This window comes from Abramis brama (genome assembly GCF_963993115.1).
Source record: "Abramis brama genome assembly, chromosome: 2".
In the NCBI taxonomy this organism is placed as follows: Eukaryota; Metazoa; Chordata; class Actinopteri; order Cypriniformes; family Leuciscidae; genus Abramis; species Abramis brama.
The window spans coordinates 57,445,282-57,471,268 of NC_139964.1; the positions used below are offsets into that span (position 1 = coordinate 57,445,282).

At 37.8% G+C, this 25,987-nt stretch overlaps 1 protein-coding gene across 5 annotated transcripts; it reads left to right on the forward strand.

Annotated features, from left to right (window-relative positions):
* The first annotated feature begins 749 nt into the window (after positions 1 to 749).
* Positions 750 to 25,987, forward strand: elf2b (E74-like factor 2b (ets domain transcription factor)). 5 transcript variants are annotated; one of them, XM_084105679.1, is made up of 9 exons: positions 750 to 1,075; positions 11,246 to 11,366; positions 15,053 to 15,257; positions 21,689 to 21,802; positions 21,915 to 22,091; positions 22,252 to 22,332; positions 23,001 to 23,190; positions 23,332 to 23,685; positions 24,302 to 25,987. In XM_084105679.1, exons 2-9 carry the CDS (start codon positions 11,292 to 11,294, stop codon positions 24,957 to 24,959), a joined length of 1,854 nt encoding a protein of 617 aa, XP_083961805.1. In that variant the 5' UTR covers positions 750 to 1,075; positions 11,246 to 11,291; the 3' UTR covers positions 24,960 to 25,987. The 5 variants fall into 5 exon arrangements, with proteins under 5 accessions (XP_083961805.1, XP_083961803.1, XP_083961804.1 ...); XM_084105677.1 differs by lacking the exon at positions 750 to 1,075 and adding an exon at positions 8,840 to 9,731; XM_084105678.1 differs by lacking the exon at positions 750 to 1,075 and adding an exon at positions 8,840 to 9,236.

Consider the following 25,987-nt stretch of genomic DNA (forward strand, 5'->3'; position numbering starts at 1 on the left):
TTTCAGTTGTAGACCATACATTTCTGTTTTTCTCCTATGATGATTACAGGCTATTAATTTTGCCTACAACCTCCCCTAGTAACATCTGCATTTTACCAGTTTCTGACAATCTGGCAAAATGTGGAATCATTACGTTTGAAGTATTTCACTATTGCTTTAGAATGTATGGCAGTCTGTTCCTTTTTTTAAATTCCCATTTACAGTGACTTTTACTTTCGTTTTCCGGTCCAAATATAGGCCTACATTTATTCTATAGGTTTGATTTTGGTTTGAGGGTTTTATTACCATAAAAACGTTCCTGTTTTATTAGTATTATTTTTTTCTATTATTTTACCAAATTGTGACAGGAATGTCTACTTTTCCTTTTGAAGCTTAACTCTAATAAAATACTTTATTGGCTTGGTTACGTTTACATACAATATTTCCAAAGCATTATACATGAAAAAAAGTAATGACAAGAAAATGAACAATACCATATAACAATTAAAATTAAAACATTTTTTAAATAAGGTACTAATTAATTAATAAAAATAATATAACAAATAATAAATATATGCCTATATAATATAAAACAGATATTTGTCAAGATATTATGAAAAACTGCTGTAATATACATTGATATAGTCTCTTGATCAAGGCAGTATTTTTTTTAATTTTTTTTATCAAGGCAGTAGTTGGTTTCTGAGGGTGCATCTCTCTCTCTCTCTCTCTCTCTCTCTCTCTCTCTCTCTCTCTCTCTCTCTCTCTCTCTCTCTCTCTCTACTACATCATGACTCTGACCTGGATCTTCAGTCTGCAAACACAAACCCTCCATGTCCTCTCTGCTCGATCAGTGTAAGGGAGTAGTGTAGTAGGTCTTGTGTTAGAGGCCCGTCACAGTCAGTGTAGTTCAGAGTGTGTCTGTTTAGACCCGTGTATGTGATGATCAGGTGTGTGTGTGTGTTAGAGCTTAGCCGCTAACGGCCACAGTGTGACGAGCTCTAACCCACCACAGCCACCAAACTCAGTTTCTTACACCTGTGTAAACCAAACAACTACAGAGTGTGGGTTTCATTCGGAAAATCAGCTTTTCAAGGTAAGAAATCTACTTTTACGCTGTCCATACGCCGAAGAAGCATTAGCAGGGACTATGCGGTTATATTAGCTTAGCTCTATGTAACGAATCTATTGAGGCACTTTACGGTGCTATTTAGTGTCGCTTTACAGTATAAAGAGTAACTCCGACATGTATACAAATGTTTTATCGATTATTTGTTTGGAAGTGCCTATATTTCTTCTGTTGTGAGCTCCTCTGTGTCGTATTTGCTGGCTGGCTAAGCTAAATGCTAGCAGAGAGTTGACAACTAACCATTTAACATTTCGCTTCTGTGTTCATATCTCTGGTTTCCTACTGAGATTAAGATTGTTATGGAAGTAAAGTGTTTAAAAAATAACCTTTTCAGCATTGAAATGTATCGCTGGTTTGGTAAGTTACTATTGCAATAATGTCAGATGATCAACTGTTCACAAGGCTTTTATTTCTTAAAGAGCACACGAATACTATAAATTATGGTTCTCCTTGTAAGGAACTGAGATAGCTTAACATTGGTGTGTGGTATTTCCTTCAATGTTTATATTGTAACGCCCACTTATTTGGAAAGAGTACAGCAGGATCAGGGCTTTGTGTTAGTCACTGTTGTAAACACTGATTTTACTCACTCTCATGGTAGGATGTCAGGATTGTATTTGCTGGCATGTAACTTACAGTGAAATGCAAACCTCTGATAAGATCTCATATGCAAGGGATTACTTTTACGATTACGATTATCTTGGCAAGGTCACTGACCTTTACATTTAGATCAGGGACCCTATGGGGTCCGCAAGGGAGTATTAGGGGGTCTGTCCGTAGAAATGTTTTCAGAAAAAGTGCCTAAAAAAATAGTTAGATTTGAAAAAAATAAACATTAAATTAAAATAAATTTATAATTTGAATTAAAACAAATGAAGACATAACGATAACAGTATGACGAGAATCAATGCAATAATGTAGTTACATAGAAATAAAAATATTTTTGAAAATAATATAGACATTTTTTACAGTATAAATTGGGTCTTTATACAACAAACTATATAGATATCTTTTAGATGATTTAAGTTGGGGTTCCTTTGCACGAGGATGATCATATTTGTGGCATTTAAAATATTGAAAACGCTTAATTTGACTGCTGAGAGTGGAGGGAAGTGCTGAAGTCAACAACAGCGGACTTTGATCTACCTCAGCAGTTGCTGAATTCAAGCGATAAGGTCTTTTGAAAGGTGCAGATTTCTTTGCCCCATTATGAATTACATCTCCATGTCTGCTTCCATATCACAGTATGATGATACATTTTCTTAAAGCCAATGAAAGATTGGTTATTGAGACGAATGAGCATGCAAAGATTGGGGAGATAAATTCATACGAGGGTGGAGCGTAAAAGCATGTGTGTGCGCGATGGATTATGTCCTGCGTGCGGTCATTGCAGGGTTGCAGATTGAATCCCCTTGAGTAGGGTGAGTTTCTGTTCGTGCTTTCATTGAATTTAACTGTTTTGTTTTTTCCTGCTACCCACATCTCTGTGTTCCAGTAAACTGATTTGGACTTTATCATAGGGGGATGTTTAAATGCAAATAGGCATAGCAGATGATATATTATGTTGTCATGGAAGCAACGTGAATAATAAACTCATAAATGTTAACTGAATTTGACTTTCTTGCATGCTCTGAAAAGACCAGGATCATGCAAAGAAATTAAATAGGGTAAACATCATGTGGATTTCGTGTTGACTTAAAAATTAAGATGGCATCAAACTGGGTTTCCCTGCTTTTCCAGATGCTCGGAGATCAATAAAGCGGGGTGTGGTTCAGTGCTCTTTGGAACCAGAATTATTTCATGTGTGAAGCCTTTGCTCCCTCGGAGTTGCCATTGCATGGCATTGTTTGTCAGATAGTTTTAAAGCTGTAATATCGTTCAATTTCTTAATTATTGATTTAACTGGGATAGTGACTGATCTTCTTGTATCTATTCCCCAGTTTTTCAGGGTTTTTTTGTGGAGTTTCTGGGCATGTTTTTTTCTTGATGATTTTAAATTGAAGTTCTGTCACAATACGGACTCGCTAGAAGTTGGACTTTGTCATTTTAAACCCCTTGACTAGTGATCTCCATTTAACTATATAATTTATATATTGTTAAATGCCTGCATCAGTGATAATTTAGATTAAGGATGCTAACGATTAATCGACGATTGATTAATTGTCCGATAAGAACTTAATCGATAAAGCGTATCAATGGTCTATTTTATCATTAAAGTAGTTTTGAGGTGCGTGCAGCAGACACACAATGAAAAATGAAGAGAGCGCACCATAGTTACGTATTCTAAATGTATTAATGTCTTCAAGCCATGCAATGGATTAGGTAGGCTAGCCATTTATTTTAAAACATAATTAACCACTGGTTCAAAAAACCCTCCAAACAAGTGATTTTACTTAATATAACATAAGAACTACTTAGCCTACTTGTGTAAATGGCACAACAAAAGTACATAAAATAAACAAAAAGTAATAAGAGTTTGGTGGGTGAGTGATCTTGCAGCGCTGTTGCACTCCTATTCTGTGACGCATTGTAAATCAAGACCTGTCAATCTGAGCGATCAAACCAATCCAAGCGTGCTCCAGCTGTAAGACAGTGTCCGATTGCCACCCGTCACACCCAAGATCCAGTTTCCATTAGTTAAACTTTCAAATGAATTTGTGAAAGACTGTCATGACCCCGATGCAGTCGGATCCTGGAGGTCCTATAGCTTTAGCCAAGCAGCATGTCATGTCACTCTGTGATTTACGCATTGTCTTGTTGTGTTTGGGCTTGTTCAAGACCACCTGCTCTAAGATATGCGGTCTTTACTATGGTTTACTAATGTCTCGCGAAGTTACAAACAAAAACGTGGCGAAAATCACGTTTTTACACGTGCTTCAGCTGCGCTTATTCACACAAATACTTAATAGTTTGGTCTGTAACTGAAACAAATATGCTTGTTGTATTCTGCTAGTCGAGACCTTTTTGACGATGTATGACAGGTCTATCTGTTATTTTACAAATCATATTTTCATCTAAAGTAGTTATTTTTTCACAATATGAAAATAAAGTACTCCTAATATGTCAGCACATTTAAAAGCACTTGTTAAGTGATGGTCATATTTCCTATGTTCACTGTAAGGCCAAGCTTCTAAGCTTTAAAACGATATGTATTTTGTATTGGTTATGCGAGTGGTTAAGTTAGTATGCTGATAACTTATGCCGAGTTCACACTGCACGATTTTCAAAGTAGTCGGGTCACTGTTCTTTTCACACTGCGTGACTATCTGGGGTAGCATTCAGTTGCTGGTGTGTTCACACTGCACGATGGATCGATGACAGGAGGTTTCACACTACTTGACTTTACAAAAGAAAGAATCGCCGACAACTTCTGTCTGGCCCGCAAACTACGTTTCACAACCAAACACACGCGAGAAGTGATAAGCAAATAATGCAAGATCACGTGTGCGTGAGACCGAAATTGATATTAAAAATTATAGCCTGCAAGAAGATTGCGATTGAAATCGGGCCTAAAATCGTTCAGTGTGAACTCGGCATTTGTGGCGCCTCCACTTCGGATTTAAGATATTAAGGTTAACGATTAATCGATTAATTGATCGTTAATTTAAACCATGATTGATTAGGCCTATAGGAATTTATGTAAATTGACATCCCTAATTTAGAAAAATTAGGTGTCATATTTCATATTGAGTACTTAAAAATATATATATATCATTTTAATTTAAAATGTTAGATCTGTTGAAACTTTGACACAAATTTTTTTCATATTACTCAAAAAATGAATAAGCCCACTGTGGTGTAAAAACAATAAAGCATGAAAAAGTCAGAGACTTTTACTTCATTTTGGAATTTTTATTATTTTCAATGTATTATTTTAAATTACTTTAGACTGTCTCTTTGAAATGATAATTTTTCTTATTAATCAGATGAAAATAAATAAAGCAAGCCCACTATGGTGTAAAACATGAAAAGGTCCAAGGAATGAATAATTTTTGTATTTGCTGTAGTTTAACTTGCTCACACAACCCTTACCAGATGACTGCAATGCATTCTGTGCACTGCTGTGGTGGACTGTGGGAGGCAATGAGACCGTTCCCTGAACATAACCTGCCATTATATTTTTTAGTCATCAAATAGCTGCTTATGAATGCAGGGAAATTTGTCTGCTTTGTGAACCAATTTTGCGCAAGGTCAGTCAACATTTGCTCTGTGTTTGGCTCAAATATTTGACCCCCACTGACTCATGCACAGTTTCCCCTGTTTGCCATCTGCACTTTTGTGTGTGATTCTGTTCTGAGTCGTTATATCAAAATGGAACTGCCATCTTTATTAAAATTGCCATATTATTTTTGTCATAGGAGCAGTTTGTTTTGTTGCTAGATTTAATGAACCAAAAAAAAAATCTGTCATTTTTTGCTCAAACTCATGTCGTTCTTGAGCTGTATGATCTACATGTGGAACACAAAACAAGATGAGTCAAAATCTGCTACGGAATAATTAATTAATGCAAGCGCACAGAGATCATGCGTTTTCCTGTTCCTATTGTTTGCGACATCAAATGCAAACAGACTTCAAATCTCAAAAACTGCTTGCAGCCTTGCACACTCACATTTACACTCACAGATAAACTGTCACGTTTATGTTTACTATGACGCTCAAATTGCGTTAAAAATCTTAGCCTATTTCAGGTTGCTAACGCGCATGTGCAGTCTCAAACGCGCTCACTTTCCTTCTCCCATTTTTATATTTAATATTGTGAATTAACCGTCTTATTATATACATTTTTTGGTCAGACTCGGCTCAGAGAGCAAAGAGATGATCGCAAATAAGTAATGCTACCGGCCATGGCACTGAATGAGTAATTTTTATTATAGTTCAAAATGGCAAACAGTTGAAGTTATCTTATTATGTGAGTTGACTCGAGAAGATACAAAAAAATGCAAAACTGCAAAGTTGCATTTGTCATTTATATCCGTGACAGCAAGTGGACTTTTGAAGCTGGGATAATGAGTGGATTAAGCATGCTCTTTCAATCGTCAAGAGAGGAATAACATGGATGGAACTTTCTTGGCAAGGAGGATTGTGGATCACAGTCTGGGAGAAGGCTACTAACATTAGCCTTGTTTATTGACTTGTTAATAGCAAATTGCTGTGGAATATGTGCCGCTAGGGTCCAGTCGGGTCGGGTCAAACTTTCAAATAATTGACGGCTCCTCATCGGTTCCGGGTAGTACATTTATGGCATTTATCGTTTCTACACAAGTCCGGGTCCAACTTTCAAATAATTGATGGGTCGTCCAGTTCGGTTCCGTGTAGCTCGTTTACGGGTCTCTTCGGGTTTGGGTGTGAATTTTTGGACCCGTGAAGACCTCTAAGGGGTAGGCGATATACCACTAGACATGGACACTGGTAGAAATTTGTAGAGATTGGTAAAATCGGTAGAGATTTTGGACTATCAACTCTATCGCGGTTACGCTTATGTGATGTTGCTGTATGCAGTCACGAAAGCATATCATTTGCATGTGTTTTTACACATTGCGGTTTAAAAACAAGTGATTTTTAAACCGTTGAAGCTTAAGCAGCGAAAAACAACTCCAGTGTTTCCCATTCATTGATTTATTTGTGGCGGCCTGCCACAATATCAACACTGACCGGCCGCCACAAATAGATTTCAGTGCTTCCCATTCATTAACAAGACTGTGGCGGCCTGAAAATATTTTTAAACTTCTCATAATAACATAAAAGGTCTTTAATGTTTTGCGTCTTTGCTGTCAAACAAACTAAAATCGAAAGCGTGATAAGACTGTCTGTTTGCGCTGCGCAAAGAGAAGTGTGCACTTCGCTCACGCAATCACGCGATCAGCTCAGCGAGTTCGATTCTCAATACCGGACAGAGGTCCGCCCACCAAAGTTTCACAAAATCCTGTGGGGAACACTGCAACTCTTTTCACTATATGTGCATGTGAGTAATGAACTCTATTTAATACACATACTTGCGTGTCAAAATGCCCATCTTTGCAAGTATCCTCGTAAACACAGTCATTTATGTCTTAAGTGAATGTAAACAGTTGAGAAAGAAAACACACGAGTATATTGGATGTGCATCTTAAAGTGACAGCAGCCTAATAAACGTGCTGTTGTCTGTTATTAATGTTAATCAAACTGCAAAAGAGAGAAAATCTCTCGCTGCTCTTGACTGAATCACTTCTGTAACTTTAATATGAATAAATGTCAATTTATTTATATTAAATCTGCGAAATTGACTAAAAATGCTGTTATGCATGCCAGGCCATTAGTTGAAAGAAACACTATGAGTTTATAGTCTAAACTCATAATGTGCATGTCACCGTTATTATAAAATGTGCTGGATACGTTTGAAATGCTTTTAGCATAGTTCATTATACTTATTTTTACATAATGAAGTTTATTTTGTGGCTTAAATTACATGTTACTCAGAGACTGACATGTTTGGTTTGTCAAAAATGTTACATTCAGCTGTCACATAGGGATGGGACGATTACCGGTTTCACTATAAACCACGATTAAAATGTACTGACGGTTAGTATTATCGTTTAAAATTGAATTATCATTAAAACCGTGTTTGATTATCGCGATTTTAATAACTCACTGTAAATCCTGTCCAGCCAGCAACAGGCTGACGCAGGCGCAGCGCGCAATGTTGTTTTTTTTATTCGAGAAGGAATGGCGGAAGGCAGATTAATGTTTTAAATCTTACATGATCGCAAAAATATTATCAAACTCAGTAAACAATAAATCAACTCTGATTTCATTTTCAATACAATCGAAAAAAGAGGCAAGTTGTATTTGAATGAAACGAGAGAGCGCGTGCGCACGCTGTGTTATTATGCGTTGCTATTGACGACGGTCATTTTAAGGAAGGAAATGCCACAGATTATTATCTTGCTTAAAAAAGTGCATAGAGCTGCTTGTTTTATTTGTTGTTAGTTGATTTTCAAATATAAAACTTGTTGAAATGTTTTCAGTGTGAGCATCAGTTCTTTTTGAACACTTTCATCTCGTTTTAACAAAACCGTGATAATATTGATAATCACGATAATTTTGATCACTATTATCGTGATATGAAATTTTCATACAGTCCCATCCCTACTGTCACAAATTCATTTACTTTTGAAAATCTAATTAATTTTTTTTGCCAGGAAAGGAGTGGTTTTGAGGCACAGTTGTTTTTGTCTCTTATAACAACAATCTTTTATTTCAACCCATGAAAATGCAGATCCTGTAGTACATAATAGTGAAAAATCACCTTTTAAAACTGTTGTTCCATTATTTCCCTTCAGCAGATTTGACTTAAGACTCTGAATATGATGCAGTCATACTTTTATAGAGCCTCTCTTTGCCATTGTAGGCTTTTATTTTATGGTTAAGAGCCGCATAAACATTGTTTAAAAGATCTCTTCTTGTGTTCCATGGAAGAAGGCTACAGAGTTGAACTGAATCTAGTAAAAACAGAAGTGGGTTTTTGTCAGTTAGGTGATGTGTTTTGACAGAGGCGAGATTCTCATTGAGAAATAATCTGTTGCATCTGGAGGACTTTTGGGTGGAGGCTGGTTTTTTGGCGTCCACTGCGTGTGTGTGTTTCTAAAGGTGGGACGTTGCATCACTGGAGAGTCTGTTGAGGACACAAAAGCAGCGTTGTGCCCTGGTCATGTGATGCCTGTTCGGAAAGCTCAGACCATGTGATCCTGCCTCACAGAATGCTGAGTCGAACTTACAAATGCTGCCTCACCCTTGAGATGTGAGCATGATAGAGTGAACGACTGAGAAGAGAAAGATACAGCGCCATTAAAGAATGAAGACATAGAGGAACAGGTGTGAACAAGACGGGAAACAAAAGCAATAGTGTGCCAAATGCTACGGTGCAGACTACGTGCACTTCTCTGATTCGGTCCTTTGCTCACTCTTTCCCTGATGGTGCTGTGGGGAGTGTGGCTGTCTTCTGTCGAGTCAGTTTGTTGGAATGTGGAGATTTTGCAAGGACAAGAAGCGATGGCTGAAGTGGACCAGGAAAGTGTCCTAGGAAATTGGGATACGTCTTGGAATGGAACAGAAACGCTGTGGAATTCCACGGCTGCACCAGGAACAATAGGTTGGAAACCGATGAATTACTGCTTGAACTTCCTTGATGCTATCTAATAACACAGCTTGAGTTGAATTGAAACACCCTTCAAGTAATAGTACACTCATCAAGCTATTCAGCCAGAAGATGATGAGTGATTGTAGGCTATGCAGGAATTTGAAGTCATTTCTTTATATTTAAAGAGCTTAAAGCACAAGTTGTTCTTTCACGGCAGTTATGGGGGAAGCTCTAATGGGGAAGCTGAAAGAAACTTGTCATTTTGTGATTTGCGGATAACATGATCCAGATGCATCTGTGAGGAAGTGTGTCTCACATTTAGTTGCCACACCTCTTCGCCCCGGCTCAGACCTTGTGACTGCGTTGCTGTGGCAATTGAACAGGGAATTTATCAGACGACTAACAATTTTCAGTGTCTGTCATCACCATGGTGTTCTTTATTTACTCTTTGTGATTAATGAGAGGAAAAGCAAACATCCGTGGTGCCATAAAGACATGTTACGCGGTGTAAGTTCAATTCTTTCATTTACTCTGTCTGGCTCATATGAGTTTAGCAGAATTTTCATACTGTTCTTCTTCATACAGTGCAACTGAACGCAGACTAATTTGTTGGATCTCCAAAGGTGATGAAAAAGCACCATAAAAGTAGTCCATGCTGCTTGCAGCGCAATCGGTTACCACAACAGACAACACGCATGCCATTATTTGAGTGTACATGAATGAGTTTTAAGAGCTGTGGTGGAGGGTACAGTTGTAAATAACTTAAATGTTTAGTCTCACACAAAGCTATCGGAGGACTCCAGAAGACTTACTTTGTGATGAAATTAAACATCTTGGCTAAAAATGTATATTTGGGACAATTTCATTTGAATATTATTAGCCTTTGATTGAAAGCATTTGCTTTTTTTGATTGTTGATCGGTAATTTTGTTTAGTTGCCATTATTTCTATGGCATCTACGCTCTGAAAATCTTTAATGTTATATTTTAAAAACTATACAATGTATGTAATTATGCATACTGACTTTAAAAACTACTCCAGATAGAGATTTGGCTTTTTTGACTCAATACTACTAGTGAATAGTAAACACAATACTAACATTGATATTAATAAAAGTGGCTTTTGGCTAATATAAGCCTTTGTGTACCCTGAAACGACAAGCAGTTCTTTGTCTTTTCACAAGAGAAATGTTTCGTTTTTGTTTGTTTCCTTTTGTATTGCATGATTTCAAATGCATTTTGCCATTTCTTGATGTCAGTGTTTTCGTTATCTTATATTCAAGTAATAATTTCTATTCACATTTTCTCTCTCTGAAAACCATAAATGGCATTTTAGGCTGATAATTTTCAGTAACTGGAATTTTAATGCATCGCTGGTCATATGGAGTACTTTTATGGTGCTTTTTGGTCATTTTTGGAGCTTTACAGCATTTGCCCCTTTTCACTTTTATTGCATTGAAAAGAATGGCGAGAACATTATGCCTTACCTCAGTTTTTGTGTTTCTCTGATAAAATAGTCATACAGGTTTGGAAAAACATGATGGTGAGTGTATAATGACAGAAGTATCCCTTTTATGTTCAATGGTCTGAGCATGTGCGTGCTGCCGTTTTATTGTGTCGCCCAGTCACTTTAGCTGTCTGGTAGAAAAGTCACTCAATAATTCAGCTGCTAGACTGTCCCGCTGACGTTTCTTGTTTCTCTCCCTTTCTTTTTAAGAAGGTGTATTGAGAAGGACTGGGAGAATTTTGCAGCTGTAATAGTTAATTTCAGCTCCACAAACAAAAGCATGTTGGCTGTTGCCATGGCGTCAGTGTTTCACAGACAGGCTTCCTGTTTTGACGTTCGGTTACTTAGCAAGAGTGTGTTTCCTGTTGAACCAGACTGACACAACAGGAGAGCGGGTTGCTTTGGCTCTGCACATGAGGTTCATGAATGTTTGAGATGTATTGTTTCTTTGGAGTGCCAATGATAATTTTTTCTTACTTGATGTCTTTTGTCTCTTGTCGTGCCGTCCGACTGCAGTCCTGGAGTTTGCCACAGGGGGTCAGCAGAGTGTGGGGCATGAGTCATGACGTCTGTGGTGCTTGTAGACAGTGGAGGAGCAGTGGTGGAGTATGTCACTGCAGTGGACGACCATTTACCGGTAAGAATTTCACAACTACAAAACTTTCTTTAAGCATATTTGCCGCTTTTTAAAATTAAAAATCAAGTTTTTAATGTTGTCTATGTGGTGTTTGTAATATGCTTTAAGGCAAACCATGTGCAAATTGAGTATTTTCTCCTTAAAAACGCACTTTACCAAAACGCAGTTTGAAACCGCCCTTGTTCTCTACATCACACACATGTTGTAACCAATCACGTCAAACGTGGGTGGGATTTAGCATATCATTAACTATGCTCTGAAGCAGGGGAGTCTCAAGTAAAGCCTGGTTATCACTGTATATTTTTCTGTTGATATGAAAACTTGGGTACATTTAGCAATATAGTGGGTGGATTATGTATATGATGTATATTACGATGTTATGATATGCTTTTATCCACTGATGTTCCAAGTTATTCAAAGCGTTTCTAAAGATACTGTTTTTTCGAAGGCAGCTGTCTGACTCTGAGATGGCGAACAGGAATGTGGTTTGTGTAACATTAGCAGCACATTATTAGCGGTTTGATAACATAGTCAAGCAAAAGGCTAATCATATCAATTACCGTTATGTGTCTGATGTAGAGAGCGATACATAAAACGCATTACCATTCTGATACATCTCGTAGACAAGCCTGTATAATTCACTCGCACACTTCTTCTGAATTAGTTTCTGGTTCAAACATATATGGCTGAATTAAACCAGTATTTCGACTTGCCATTGTGTAGCGTTTACTACGGTAAAGTTGACCAAGTGGATCTCTGAGCTAGTGTGTGTGAGTGGAGGCAGCGACTACTTTGCATATTCATGGATCTGACTAAGTGACTCAAGGCAAGGATGTGGAGTTATATTCCAGCTATTTTAAGGCATGAAGAAATTATTTTCACAAGGAAAGAATGTTTAAATATGTCATTTTGGTGATAAAAGATTAGTTTAAAGGCATAAATTTGACCCCAGGGGGACTTTAAGTTGCTGCTAGTCTCACAGGGTCCGAAATTAACACCCGCCAAGCGCCAAATGCGGGTAGATTTTCCATTTGGCGAGTGAATCTCAAAAGGCTATCCGCCACACTGGCGGGTGAATGTTCATACTAAAATATGAAATATTCAGCGCGCCCTTTTCAGCGCGCACGCGCTCTTCTGCCTCTTAACGCTCTCATCTGTTGACGGCGCTGAGGAAAAATGATATGTGAAGCTCCCGCCACTGGAAGCAGCGGTCGCCGCCCATTTGTGTCCTCCCACTGCTGGCAGTTGGAGAGCAAAGGAGAGCAAAGGTCGCGCACTGTGCAGAACGTTTAAAGCACTCGCGGATCGTGCATACTCCGCCGCTGGCCAGGCTGCTTCTGCTTTACACACCATGGCCGTTCTTTTCTCGCGAAAAGGAGTTTTCCCATAGCATTTGCAACGCAATACTCGTTCCCTTATCTCTCAGGGAACCGAGGTTACGTAAGTAACCAAGTACGTTCTGCCTTCCCTTCCACATGAGTCAGGTAACAAAACTGACAAAAAAATTTTTTATTTCACCCCAATAATAGTAATATTTAATACATTTCTCTCATTTTGATCAATATATAGATTTTTTTTATTATAGGCTACATTTCAAATTTTTCTCTGGACAATTTTTTATTTTTGTATTCAACATAATACCTTATTATCTCAATTAAATGTACTGAAATGAATGTATATGTGACAAAAAAAGGCTGTTTATTATTTTGACCGGTAAAAAATATGCTTGGCTGCAATATGTTGCAATATGATTGGCTGGCATTACACAATTTGCAGGAATCAGGCTTGCCATAGCCTTGCATATTTTTGTCTACTGGCAAGAAGTTTGTTAACTTTGTAGTTTATAATATCAAGAACTGACCAAAGATCAGACAATCAGATTAGAGTTTGCCAGCCCATATGCATCAGATGATCCGTGAGATGGAACAGTAACGTCTTATGCTGAGAGTAGGGTGCTCCTTTTTGAGGCACAAGCAAGAAAATAAAAATTTCTGGAGTGCACCAGGTTACTCAGCCTTTCCCCCCAGATTTATGTCTGATTTTGTTTCTACCATTCTTGCGTGATCAACTTTAGTTCAGTATTATGACATGACATTTAAACAGAGAAATGAATGAGAAAATTAGATGGCAGGTGTTGATTTTAACACACTTCCTCGCCATTTCCTTATTATCAGAGAAGGAACACCATTCCTGAGGGGGTTTTGACTAAAAATGACGAAGACAAACTTTAACTTGCACAAATGAATTGTTCACCACTAGACTAGCTTTTATTTTTACATTTTCAGTTTTTGTAATTTTGTGATGGGCCTTTGTCATTTTTATTAGTATTAGTTTTTTATATTTCTATTTTTTTTTTATATTTCTAGTTTTAGTTTTAGTACTTCAACTTAGTTATTTTGTTTCAGTTAGTTTTCAAAGTTTATCATCTAATTTTTATATTTTGTTTTATTTCAGCTTTATTTCAGTTACCATTTTGACTATGAAGACTATGTTTGTGACATCCCATGAATACCAGCTTATGATATTTATTTTCCAGTATATGTTAAAGTCGGCATGAAATCAAATTTGACAAATGTTCTTTTTATATGTAATATTGTAGTGTTTATTATAAATGATTTATCTGTGCACTTCATTATTTTTTTTAAATTCATGTACCCTTATAATCTTTAATCAAAAACATTACCCTTCCCTCCCCCCTCGAAACGACCTCTCTTCTCTTTTGGTCACGTGCCATGGCGAAAGGGTGCGGCCAGAGCCGATGAGGGTGCGGCTATCGGTGTCTGTCTCGTTTCTGCTCTCGAGGGTGAACTTGACTCATCTTGGTTCGCGGGAGGCTCATATAAATATGAGCTGATTCCTGCCTGAAAATGTAGCTGCTCGTCCTCGTCGCCGGGCTCCTCAATACAAAATCCTTCATGGGAGGGTAACGGTGGGGAGTCCGGTGGAGAGAAATCCTCCACAACTGAATGTAAACTGGCATTCAAATCTGCCTCCATTTTGTTTGCAACCCCCACCTCCAACTATCCAATCAATTCCCGAAGAACGAAATCAAGCCCCGCCCTACATTTTTTTCTAATTTCAGAAGCCGTTTCACTCGGATATACATCACAACAAGGAAAAAATGACAATCTCAACTTCCGTTTCATGCCGACTTTAAGGAATTTTTTACACCAATCATGATAACTATAATTATATCGTTTTAATAATCGTTCTAAATTGGGAAGTCCACAACACAGGAACAATATCATTGGAATCTCTTCCAGAAAGATTTTTTTCCAGCTGATATTAAAAGATCAATCAGAATCCACCTGACTTTAAAGAGATTGAGCATTTAAAGCAGCAGACAACTTAATCGTCCGTTTCTGTGGACGACACTCATGTTAATAGTGATAATAGTATAATAGTTAATAGTATGATACAGTATATATACATTTAGCCCATCGACCACCCTATTGGCATTGGCCATCAAAAATCAGTATCGATCCGATCGACCACTACTAATAGTAGTTATCTTAATAGTTATCTTTCTTAGTGTGAATGACCCTTTAAAGTTTTGTAGAACTCAAAAATAATGCAGTAAAACTTTACAGCAGCTCTTGAAATCTAAATCTGTTAGAATTAATGTTTGTAATGTTTAGTTTTCTGGTTTCTTGTTGATCATGATGACACCTCTGTTCTCTGCCTAGGAGGAGGGTGTATATGAGGTTGAGGGAGAGATGGAGGGAGAGGTGGAAGGAGAGGAGGAGTACCCTGCGGTGATCGTGGAGCCAGTGCCCGGTGCGCGGTTGGAGCAGGGCTTCGCTGCTCAGGTGCTGGTGTACGATGATGAGACTTACCTGATGCAGGGAGTGGCTGAGGAGCAGGAGGTGGAGACTGAGGTGCTGGAGACAGGTGAGAACACTGTTCCAAACATAACGATTCTCAGTCAGCCTATGAGCACACCTGACCAGGACATTTTCATGCCTCAGTAACACTTCATGGACACACATACACAATCTTTAATGAATGCACTCTAAACATAAATGTTAATAGATAGGGCTGCATTGTTGTTCTGTAAAATTATTATTATTATCAATTATAATTAATAAATACTTTATTTTGCAGAATTGCAATTTAAAACAGTATTATATTTCTTTATTGATTTAATTCATCAATAAAAAAAATTATAATTAAAATAATTATGAAATTATGAATGAAATCCCCATTAAAATGGCAGATAAAGAACTTTTTTTTCCCCACACTCTTGTCACAGCTACTGCTTTTGTTCCCATGAGCAAAATGCTCTCTGTTCTAATGATTGCGTGGTAAAATATTTTTAATCCTGTGATATCCAGCAGTTGCTGTTGGCAGTGAGACTTTGAAAACATCTGACTGTGTATCCAGCATTATACATTTGTAAACCTTAATCGCTCTAACAAAATACTTCATGGTGGACATTGATGCACATTAAATGATGCAGTCTCAGGCATGGGGAGAGACTTGTCTTTAACAGTTGAACATTGCTCCCTTATGTCTGTTATGTCAGTGGTGCATGCAGACTCTTGTTTGTTATTATATGTAGTTTATGGAATGCCATCCCTATGGGCTGGGAGTTATGGGCTATTTAGTGATGCATCATTTCAGAGGTTAACCACATAAGCATGATTCTGCTATAAAATCAACCTTGTGGCACAAAGATAGCTTTCTTGTATTGGTTACAGTTACTAGCAGTCAAACACAGGGCTACACTTCTACTTTTACAACCAATTTCTGTGTTTAGAACTACATTTTACTGATCTAGCAGAGATTGGCACTTTGAAGAGAGAGTTCACCCAAAAGGGAAAGTCAACATTTGTTCACCCTCATGTTGTCCAACCCCAGGGCTGCCAACTCTCACGCTCACGCAATTGACACTTTTCACACGCTCTCACGCCACACATCCATTTTCTCACGCACAGAAAAATTGCGGAGCAAAGAGGTAACCTACTTTTAATATTAAACTAATTCTCAGCTCTTAGATTTCGTCAATTTTATTACGAAATTCAGACAAAAATACGTTTGGCACTTGTAAATGTGACGTGACAGATCGCTGAGCGCCTCAGTTCAAGTGCACGTGAACCGATCATCTGTTACTTTTTTATTTAAAGATGCAGTACAACTTACCAAAAGTATACATAATATCGACCAATTAGTGTTTTTCAACCACGGAAAGAGGTCAATATAACAGCAGGAGAACAATTATGTTACATAACGTTACATTTACCTCAGGAAAGCCATTTAATGACCATAGCATGTTAACTGAATAGAAAAAATAGCTAGAGAGGAGATTTTGCTGAGCACCATATTACATATTTATTATATTTTTACTTATGTCATTAAATAATTGTTATTATAACAAAAACTGCATTATATTTAATTTAATTTGTTATTTTTAACCTTTAATAATACCCGCAGATTGGGCCCTCTATGTTTACAGCATTAGGTGAGATTATTTTTTTTTATAAAATTTAAAATAAACATGTATCCAAATTAGTCAATATTGAATCAAAATCGGAATCAAATCACAAGAATGGAATTGAAATCTCGAAATTTTTGTCAAGCAATAATAAAAACTGTCCCCTACCAGTCATTGTACAATGTAAACATTGTAACATGTTGTCCCCCCCCCCCCAAAAAAACAAAACAAATCTCACTCCAAGCTAAACTCAAAAGTTGGCAGCCCTGCAACCCATAGTAGATTAATTTGTTCATGGATCACAAAAGGAGACGCTAACGCTGAATGTTAAGAACTGACAGCCTCATTCACTTTTATTGTATGAAAAAAAAAGCAATGGAAGTGAATGACGTCTGGGTCTTCCTAGCATCTAATTTTGTGTTCCTCTGAGGAAGTAAGCAATACTGGTTTGGAGCAACATGAGGTTGAGTAAATCATGGATAAAATCGTGTTTTGTATAGATGCGGTGCCAAGGCCCTGTCAGTGATGGGTCTCTACTGGCCTCTTGTGGACATTCTTTGAAGGTCGGTGCAGAAAATGGTTATTCCTCACATTATAATACTTATTGCAAGTATTATAATAAAACTGACTTGTAATACTCATGTCAAAACTTAGGTCACTTAACGATTTATAATTCTTATAATGTCACGTGACATCATAAAACGCCCATAATATTCGTTCAGAGATATTTCGGAGACTTTGAGATCACAGTTGAAAGTGCTAAACATTTTTATAAAAATGACCCTCGTCTAGATAATAAAATACAAAATGCCATGCATAGAAATATGGAAAAAGAAATGGATACTTGTGCCATATTCCTGTCTATTCAGAACAATTATTTTCAGTGATTTATAGATGTTTCAGATACTTAAAGATCACAGTCCAAAGTGCTTAAAATACAAAAGGAAGATGTTTAAGAACATTTCATAAAGAATGTCTTTCTAGATAAGAATACAATACACAAAGTACGACGCTAAAAGGATATGGAAATTGAAACGCCTACTGTCATAGAAATACAACTGTTATTTTCAATGATTTAATTCACTGTGTGTAGAATGTATTGCATTGTTAAATGCGTATGTGCTTTATTTTAATATTTAAAATATTTTTTGCAAACGAATACTTGCTAATTCTTTCTCTCCGCTATTGACGTAAATCGAACGTAACGCAGAGCGCGCGGAGGATTTCCTGTGTTTGGCGCGGAAGGATCTGTGCGCTCTGTTGAGTTTGTGGAGATTTCCTGTGGAGGCGGAGTGATCTGCGAGTCGTGCGTCTCTAAACGCTTTCAATGCGAGTCAATGTGAATCTGCACCTCTGGACGAAACATGGCGACGTCGCTGCATGAGGGACCCGCTAACCAGCTCGATCTACTTATCCGAGCAGGTAAAAAGACCAAAGCGCGTGTTCTTTCTCGCCAGCGTGGGTTTGTTTGGGGTGCAGCAGAGCAGTGCTCGCGCCACAGCGCTGTGATCCGCGAAGTTGTGCTCTAAAGTAATGGAGGGCATTTCAGGAAGTGATCACCTTGGTTGGCAACCTGCATGGCGTTGCCTAATTTTCCTGTCTGCTTTCTTGGAGTGTTGAAAAGTAGCGTGAAGGTGTGCATGCTGTGTTATGCGTGATCAGCGTGCACAGTGTTCAGTTTGCACGGCGCTGAGGGCGTTTTTGATGTGGAGTGTGTTAAAATAACGGGTTTCTCTGGAGGTGGTGCGCTGCTCTGAAACCAGGAAGTGGGAGAGATGTTGTCTTTCCTACGTCTTTGCCACGCTGTCTGGAGTCGGAAGGGCACTGAGTTTTATTTTTAACTGCTAAATACAGCCTACTAAAATGTGAATTAAAGTGAAATATGTTGATTTAATTGTATTCTTTCTAAAATAGTGCCTGAGAGCTTTGCGTTTGACTATTGGCTTATTTTAATGCCTCATCTTCAAAGAAAATGTGGCATATTAGAGGGAAACATACACGCGGAGCAACTACATTACAACTACGTTTTAATTTCTTTATAATGTTAAGATGTATGCAAAAACAAAGAGTTTGTGTAATAAGATACATGTTTGCTTCACATCGCAGATGTCCCGTTATCTAAACGTGGTCGCTCAATTTAGCGCTGAATGTTAATCTCCGTGAGCAGCATGTATAGCTTTATTATTTCTTTAAACACCACTTTGTTTTTTTCTGACATGTAATGTGTTGCTGTAAAAGTGTCGAGTGGATATTTTTGACTTATTTTAATGTGGATGTTTAGATTTTAGAGCTAATTTGATGGCGGAAGCATTGTTATTCCACTGGGCTGTCTAAATGTTGAGTGACAGCACTCGTCGTCCAATAGTATTCGCGCCGCTTTCGAAATCCTACACCTGACCAATCGTCTTGTCTGTTTCTTGGGGCGTTGATTAGAAAGTCGCCCAATCAGATTCGGGGCGGGGATTGAGTGGCAGGAAGCTCGGAGAGCGTCTTCAGAAAGAACTGGAGGGAAAGCTCTGACGACTGTAAACACGGAAGTGAGGAGGGACAGCACTACTTTCTTGTGGACCGCTATTTTAGTGACAGACAAAATAGTACCTCAATGTTCAGTCTCCTGTGTCAGTTGTTCAGCTGAATCATTACTACGCTTAATTATTTATTGTTTATAATTATATAAGTGTTAACAATGACGTGACTGCTATTTAACGGCTGTTGTAGTATTTTAGATTTAAGGGAATCTGCATTCCTTGCTCATATTAACAAAGCATGTGTTGTATTTTCTGCTTATTTTTACGAGATTTTAGTGTTGCTTTGACTGCAGTTTTGGGTTTTACAGATCAGTTGTACCCTTCGTCTTAATGGGGTAGTTAACTCAAAAATAAAAATGGTCAACAATTCTTAACTCTTATGTTCTTCCACAAGTAAATAATATAGGTTTGGAAATAACATAATTTATTTTTTTGCATGAACTAACCTTTTAAATGTTCAAGAATTTTAAGAATGAAAATATATGAATATCTATTGTAGTCAAACACTACAAAAACAGCCTTTTTACAGCTATAACTTTATTTTTAATTTGTACTAATTGTTTGAAAGCAGTCTTATTCTCTTAGGTTTGAAGTGTTGGCAGCCATATGGATTTTCAGTATTTTCTGTTAATAACTACACATGTGTCCTGTCTCCAAGGGCAGATCTGTCTGAATACAGGAAGTAAATGCATGCCGGGTCACCCATTCTAGAGGACACCGTGTGTGTGTTTATGACTGGGACTGCCTAAAGATAGCCCCCGTGAGCAGCAACAGACGAACATAGCCAAACATGGGCAGGGTCAGGTTTTAATGGGACTTGAGTGACGGCTTGGATAGACTGGCACAGGTGCTAGTTGCTCTGGATGTTAACGTCAAAGAGAAATGAGGCTAGAGGTTCAGTCCTATATATGCATGAACTGCTTGTCTGAGATCAGTCTGTCCACCTGTTTCTTAATTAGAGCCAGGGCGTCCAAGGAAGTGACTTGTGAGTTAGTCAGAGTTTCTTTTATCTAAACTGTCTTAGATAGAGCACACTAATTGGGCTTTGAGTAGACTGATCGCAGGTACGACTCCTGTGTATCTATTTAGGTCGAAAGGCAGGATCTCAAGAAGTCTACAGTTGCACTTTTGCATTAATATGTCCTACTACGGTATTTAAAACATGTCCTCTTACACCCATTTGTGTTGGTTATATTAAGTGATTCTAAACACTTATTCTCAGAGTGCTTAACTTGCATTGTCTTATTTGTCAGCTCTCTTGATTATTGGTGTTAACTGTCAGGTAGTTTATTTGTCAGTCAGTAGTTTAAAGCTCATAAGTACCATATTAAAGTGTCAATCACACACTTAATAAAGTCTCCATACTAAGTGTATGTCATTCAATTAACTTATACAACCATAAAAACTTTAGAAAAAAAAGGTTTACATATATTTTCTGTTTTTGATTTATAATTGTTGCTAGATATGATTTTGAGTAACCATGAACACACAGGTTTTCCACCCAATAGCACCCTCTATTGAGAGTTCAGTGTACAAATATTAAATGTGAATCATGAAGATTATTTTGTACCTGCAGTCCTCATTGTATGTGGCATTTATTAATTACGCTACTGTCCAAAAGTTTGGGGTCAGTAAGACTTTTTTTTTTTTGAGATAGATAAACTATTACTTTTATTTAGCAAGGACACATTTAATTGATTGATATTGACAGTAAATACGTTTATAATGTTACTTCAGATTTCTGTTTTAAATAAATGCTGTTCGTGTAAACTTTCTATTCATCAAAGAATCCTGAAAAAACATCAGTTTCCACAGAAAATATTAAGCAGCACAACCGTTTCCAACATTAATAATTATTAATAATCAGAAATGTTTCTTGGAGTAAATCAGAATGTTAGAATGATTTCTAAAGGATCATGTGACACTGAAGACTAGAGTAATGATGCTGATTATTCAGCTTTGGATCACAGGAATAAATGACATTTTAAAATATATTCAAATAGTAAACAGGCATTTTAAGTTGTATTCATATTTCCACAATATATCTGTATTTTTGACCAAATAATTGCAGCCTTGGCGAGCAAAAGATAATTTTTTTCAAAAACATTAAAAAAATCTTATCCCCAATCTTTTGAACTGTAGTGTATATATCAACATAACTGACAGATCAAAATCAAATGATTAACCATAAGAAACTGTACTAGAAGGTATACTTTTAAATGCTGGTGTAGACACTTTGCTATTAAATCATGCTATATAAATGTAATGATACTTTTTAAAATTGTAATATGCATCCAAGAATTTTACAAACCAAGTTCACAGGAATATGAAGTTTTGTTTGTGTGTTTTGTCTGTTGCAGTGGAAGCATCAGTTCATGGCTCTAGTGTGCATTGCTCTGATAAAACCATCGAGGCTGCTGAAGCTCTTCTACACATGGACTCTCCCTCCAGCCTGCGTGGAGACCGGAGCCCAGGTGAACAGTGCTTTCTCTTTCCCCTTCAATTATAGCGTTCACGTTGCTGTAGACAGCCACACAGTGAGCAAAACATTTCATTTCTATAATGATTTGTTTTTCTGTTGTGTAGAGGTGTTTGTGCCTCCTTGTATCAACACTTCGGAGTTCCTGCATGCGGCTATGCGACCTGACGTGCTGACGGAGACGGTGGTGGAGGTCAGCACAGAGGACTCCGAGCCCATGGAGGTGGTTACGGTTTTTCAGGAACCTGAGATGCTGGAGACGGAGCCCAGCAAGAGAAGAAAATGTGAGAACACAAGAATATTATCAAATGTGCTATTTAGATGATATCTTGTGTGTGTGTGTAAAGGTTACATAGGATGTCAGAAGTTTTTTTATTTTTTATTTTTTTTTTATATGTTTTTTAACAAGTTTTTTTAACTTGTTTGTGTGTTTCATCCTTTTAGCTGGGCGGAAACCCAAACCCCATCACATTTCAAACGGATCTCCAGATCTGGGCATCAAGAAAAAGTCTAGGGAAGGGAAAGGTACGTCCTATACATTCAGTGTTATTTGCATATGATATGGGTGAAGAAACATCTGGACCCTATTTCACTCAAATAATATATTCCTTTTTTATTTGTACTTTTGATAAAGTACATTTGCATAACATTATGTGACTGTAATGTGATCTCATTCTCATATGAGTTATTGTTGTACATTGTGTACATCATGATAGTATTCCTTGTTACTGAATTAAATGGGTTTGGTTGATTTTTCATTACTTTAGAAACACTATATAATTTGTTATCATATACAAGTAGAATTAATGAAGTAATGATGCTGAAAATTCAGCTTTGCCAACACAGAAATTAAGTACATTTTAAAATGCATTACAATAGAAAACATTTATTTTAAATTGTAAAAATATCTCACATATTCCTCTTTTTTTTTGAAAACTGATCAAATGAAAACTGACCCTGGTAACATTACATGTATATAATGAACAGTTTTGAATATGTAGTGTATATAGTAAATTACTATATGATTGTGAAATGTTTGACATGTTCTTGACATGATTTGTAAGATCCATCCTAATATTATTTAATTAAATGTATTAGATTATCAGTTGTGTTTTGGTAGTGTCAGTGGCTGTTAATTAGCTAATATTGTTTAGATTATGTGGATCTTATGCTATATTTGTGTTTTCTTACAGGAAGTACATACCTGTGGGAGTTCCTGTTGGACCTGCTGCAGGATAAGAACACCTGTCCCAGGTACATTAAGTGGACACAGAGGGAGAAAGGCATCTTCAAGCTAGTGGACTCTAAAGCTGTGTCAAAGCTCTGGGGAAAACACAAGAACAAACCAGACATGAACTATGAAACCATGGGCAGAGCGCTCAGGTGAGAGAGAACCTTGTGTGTGCAAACATTGTAAGATATTGAAGACATTTCACATGGCTGTAATGACATATTGACCAATTGGCATCCATAACTGGAATTAAATTATTGTATATTTAATTGATGTCTCTGTTTCTCTCTCAGGTATTACTATCAGAGAGGTATCTTGGCTAAAGTAGAGGGTCAGAGGTTGGTCTACCAGTTTAAGGAAATGCCTAAAGACATTGTCGTCATCGATGACGATAAGTGCGACCCTGGCGATGATGTAATCGGAGAGAAGGCCTATGAACGTGTTACTCCCTCATCTGACACTCTATTGACATCTGACCTCTCCAAAACCCCTGCCATCTTGAGAGGGGGCGGTAGGACTATAGTCCACCCAGGCTCCCCGAAAGCTAAAGCTGCACTCACTGCAACCCCCCTTCAGCGCATCGTAACAGTCTCCACGACAACAGATCCGTCCCATGCCACCATTATTTCCAATGCCAACGCACCCAGGTAACCAGACTTAAAGTGCACCTGTTATGTTTTTATTTTATTTTTACTTTACCTATATTGTAGTGTGTAATGTGCATGTAAACAATCTGCAAAATTACAAAGCTCAATGTCAGCTACACCAAATGGAGTTAATTTCAGACTTGCCTGAAATGCTTTGTTTGTAGTCCTGCCATTATTAGCTACATCACTGTTATACATTTGCATAATGCCCGCCCACTGGCTGCTTTTACCAATCCTCAAAGAACAATTGGGTTAGTGATTTCACTATGTTAAGGAGATGCTGTTTTTTCACTGCGAGGGCAAAAAAACATTGACTTCCAATACTTGCGGCATAGTTACAGATTTAATAATACTTTTTAGCTGACCAATCAAATCAGACTGGATTTTTTTTTTTCCGGAAAAATGGGCTTTAAAGAGACAGTAACTAAAACAGAGCGCTTCAGGCAGAGGGTTAAGGCAGAGGTGCTACAGCAAAGTACATTATTTTTTTTAAATCATGTAAATTAATTCTAGCTTACCCCAAAAATAAATTAACAAACTTGTAAATGAGTATAGTGTTGGCACTTTAATTTTCTTTGACAAAAATTGTTGTTTTAAAACATCATCTTGTGTCCAGGACTGTGCGGGTTGCTATGCAAGTGCCGGTCGTTATGACAAACTCTTTGGGACAGAAGATCTCCACAGTGGCCGTGCAGTCAGCAAACCCTTCGCTCTTCACCACAGCGCCCACCAACACTGGCTCAGCGACTGGCATGAACGCACCTAAAGTTCTAATCCAGACCATGCCAACGATGGTGCCCGCCACAGCAGAGAATGGTGACAGGATCACAGTTCAGCTCGCCAAGATAATCACCATCCCCGCAACCCAGCTCACGCAGTGCCAGCTTCAGGCCAAACCGGGCAGCCCCACAGGCATCAATCTGATGGGCGTCCGAGCCCTTACGCCTGTGGCGCAGGGGACGCAGGTGGTCAGACTGGCAGTCCCCGCCCAGCAGAGTCCGGCTCAGGCGAAGACGCAGGTTCCCGTTTCAATCCAGACGCAAACTCGAGTCCCAATCTCCGTTCAGACGGCGTCTACTCCGGCACAGAGTCCGGTGTCAGTCCCAGTTCAGATCCAGATTCAGCAGAGCCAGCTCTCTCCAAAAGCTAAGAGCACAGCCCAAACCTCAGAGTCCAAACCCGACAGCACTTCCGCTGGGCAGGACAGTCCCACACAGGCAGCAGCAGAGGTGGTAGAGGAAGGTTCAAAACCACAGTTCGCAGCAGAGAGCTGAAGAGTGATGCGTTTTGACAGTCATGAACTCAATGATAAATGAATTTATAATCCCCAGATACTGTTCAATGGCATTCTGGGAAATCAAACTGGAGTTGTACAGTTTCAAGTTCAAGTGTGGTTTCATTCTATGTATTCTAAGCAGGCAAAGACTCCAGCCTGTATCAGCGCCCCATTTCTCACATCATGTGAATTAAACCTGGATGTCCGTCATTTCAATTATGATTAAGGGACCAATGTAAAGAACACTACAGTTCTCCACTTAAAAGAAAAAAACTATTTTGACACTAATAACAGCTAAGCAGAACACTAAGGAGTGAGTAGTTGTAGTCAAGTATGTGAACTTTTGAGGGAGGATAAATTCAGCTTTTTTATAACTTGTATAAAAATATTTTTCTTTAACATTAAAATGGCAAGGCAAAACCAGCAGTTTCTTTTGACGATCACTGTGAGTCCACGCTTCACAGGAACGTGTCGATTCTCCCTCCACCTCTACTAAGGGAAGAAATGAACTTTGTATATAGGAATTATACAGTTTACTGAATTTATAAACAATGCAGCCTTAGAACAGTTTTTTTTTCTTTTTTTAAAAAAAATCAAGCTTTTGTGTTACGCTCATGTTTTGTTGTTGTTGTTGTTTTTTTTCCTCACACATTGTACCAAGCACAGTATTATTGGCAAACAAACTGCAAAGCATTTTTGCATTCTCATTTCAATCTGGATTATAAAGAAGCCCGTACTATTTGGGTGTAATCAAATCTGGGTCCAAATCCTGGAACGATGGCAATTTGTCAACACAAAAGAAAAACGGTCAATCGGCAGCATGCATCTGCACTGCAAATACATTTCTTACGCATTTGTTTTCTTTTGCTTTTTATTAGTCCTTAAAGAGGGAGAACAAGATGTTTGTGTTCAGAATAATCTAGTTTGTATATTCAACATTTGAAGTATATTCTATTTTGTTGTACTCTTGTTTCAAAGTGTACTCGAGTAGGTTTTACTTAAATATAAAAATATTCCTGAATTTGA

What these genes read in the sequence shown, in the direction of transcription:
- elf2b (XM_084105679.1), top strand. Translation starts at nt 11,292, where the DNA reads ATGACGTCTGTGGTGCTTGTAGACAGTGGAGGAGCAGTGGTGGAGTAT. An exon ending in GACTGAGGTGCTGGAGACAG is followed by an intron (nt 15,258 to 21,688) that starts GTGAGAACACTG and finishes TGTCTGTTGCAG; the next exon opens with TGGAAGCATCAGTTCATGGC. An exon ending in GCGTGGAGACCGGAGCCCAG is followed by an intron (nt 21,803 to 21,914) that starts GTGAACAGTGCT and finishes TCTGTTGTGTAG; the next exon opens with AGGTGTTTGTGCCTCCTTGT.